The following is a 2,272-nucleotide window of genomic DNA, read 5'->3' as shown; positions in this document are numbered from 1 at the left end:
TTCGTTGGATTAACTTACAACATAATTTGTATGCAGATGGCATAAAATAATAGCTCAAAATATTTATTATTTCAATGCCATACTTATAATCACCTCCTGAACATTTTTCTTGCTCCTGAATAAAACTTCATGCCTTCATGAAGCAGTGGATGAATAAGACTTAACTCCAGAATAAAATGTCTGTCTTGCTTTTTTGTTTCTCTTAAAAATATACCCATCTTTCAAGGTCAAGGTAAATAGCAAGGAAATACAACATCATCATCGTTTATCAGATGAATTTGAAAAGGATATCACCACAAACTCACTTACTGTATTTATCTCCATGAATGGATTTTGAGTTCCTTGGAAGGTTCAACAACCTTTCCCTTTTATTTATTTCACTAATTTTACAAAAGCAACTGGTAATTTAGCATTTTAACTCTAGGAGTCACCAGGAATGAGAGAAGGGCAGCATTAGCCTGAGCTACACATAATAATATGGGAGATACATCATGTACATTTTCATTTGCCACACATAATCAACTTGTGAACCAAATGACATTATATAATTTTGTAGACAAAGACAGAAGTCAAGAACAATTAGTTTTATCTGGTTTACACAAGCCAAACCAAGTATAGTCTCCCTGATTTAAAGTTCATATTAAAATGTTTTCAGTTGCAAAATGTTTTCTCCTTTTGAAATCTAAAGTGATTTAAAAAAAAAGAAACTTGACCCAGAGTTCATTCAAAATATTGTGATGTGATAACCATATTAAATATATATAGTTAATATTTAAAAAGTGTGGTGTGCATTAATTTATTGACTGTGTCCTTGACATCCTTATTTCTCAGACTATAGATCAAGGGGTTCAACATGGGGATCACCACTGTGTAAAACAGAGAGGCCACTTTGACTGTGTGCCTGGAGTTCTTGGAGTTGGGCACACAGGAGAGGAAGAGGATGGTGCCGTGGAAGATGGAGATGGCCGTCAGGTGAGAGGCACAGGTGGAGAAGACTTTGCGATGCCCACTGGTTGATGGCATCTTCAAGGCAGTGGTGATAATAAACATGTAAGAGGTAAGAATGATGAGCAATGTGCCTATCTCATTAAAAGTGGCAACAGTGAAAAGAAGCAACTGACTGAGATAAGAATCAGAGCAAGAGAGGGATATGAGGGAGGATAACTCACAGAAGAAGTGATTGATTACATTGAAGCCCTGAAAATATAATTTTAAAGCAGAACATGTAAGGGTCAAGGAACACGCAACTCCCCATGCATAAGATCCAAACACCAGCATGGCACAGAGTCTCTGGGACATGACCACTGTGTAGAGCAGTGGGTTACAAATGGCCACAAAGTGGTCATAGGCCATCACAGCAAATAGAATCAATTCAGTAACTACAAAGGTGCAAAAGAAAAAGAACTGCACCATGCACCCTGAAATGAAATGGTTTGGACTTCTACCAGTAGATTCACCAGCATCTTGGGAGTGATGATAGAGGAATAGCAGAAATCTGCAATTGAGAGATGGCTGAGGAAAAAATACATGGGAGTGTGCAATTTTGGATTAATTCTAATGATCACAATCATCCCAAGGTTCCCTACCACACTGAAGGTGTAGACTGCCAGAAATACCAAGAAGAGGGGAACCTGCAGTTCTGGGTAATCCGAGAAGCCCCAGAGGGTGAAGGTGGCATGGGAAGTTTTATTTCTCTCTTTCAGAAACATGTTTTTTTCAGTGAGATCTGAAAATCATCTTGGAAATAAAATAAGAAAAGTGATTGACTCCAAAATCATGCTTAATCGCCCCCTCAGCAGAATACAAGGTGAAACAAGATAAATCTCTTTTATGACCCCCAAAATTATCCAGTAGCAAGACAGAAAGAATTGAAGTTTCAGAAATATGATGAGTGAATTTTACTTTCTCAGAAACTCTACTACTAATTATTCTCATACTCTACAATGTAGTTTGAAAATATGCAAAGATAATCATTATTAGCTCAGCAGTTTGAACAGAAAAATTTGATCAATTCCTCATGTACAATATTCAAATCTCAATGAGCTTCATTTATTCTTCAAGAATAATGTCTAGCAAAACGAAATGGTTATGTTGGTCCTGTGATTACTCATGAAAAGTGCAAGCATTTGAAATAGATTCTATAACTAGTTTATCTGATAATGATTTTTGCTTAGATTATGACACTCAAAAAGAATAGTCCATCTAATTTTCATTTATATCCATGGTTTAATTATTAATTTAGCATCTTAATAATTATTCTCCCTTAACTAAA

At 35.9% G+C, this 2,272-nt stretch overlaps 1 protein-coding gene across 1 annotated transcript; it reads right to left on the bottom strand.

Annotated features, from left to right (window-relative positions):
• Positions 1-765: 765 nt before the first annotated feature.
• On the bottom strand, positions 766-1,709 carry LOC306639793 (olfactory receptor 5D16-like; the record flags this gene model as incomplete). Its single annotated transcript, XM_079103524.1, is given in 2 exon segments — positions 766-1,421; positions 1,424-1,709. Coding segments are annotated over 2 exon segments (942 nt in total).
• Positions 1,710-2,272: the final 563 nt, after the last annotated feature.

This window comes from Sciurus vulgaris, assembly GCF_902686455.1.
Source record: "Sciurus vulgaris genome assembly, chromosome: 11".
Lineage (NCBI taxonomy): Eukaryota > Metazoa > Chordata > Mammalia > Rodentia > Sciuridae > Sciurus > Sciurus vulgaris.
Note: the sequence above shows the minus strand (reverse complement) of the source record. Positions and strands in the feature narration are given on the sequence as shown.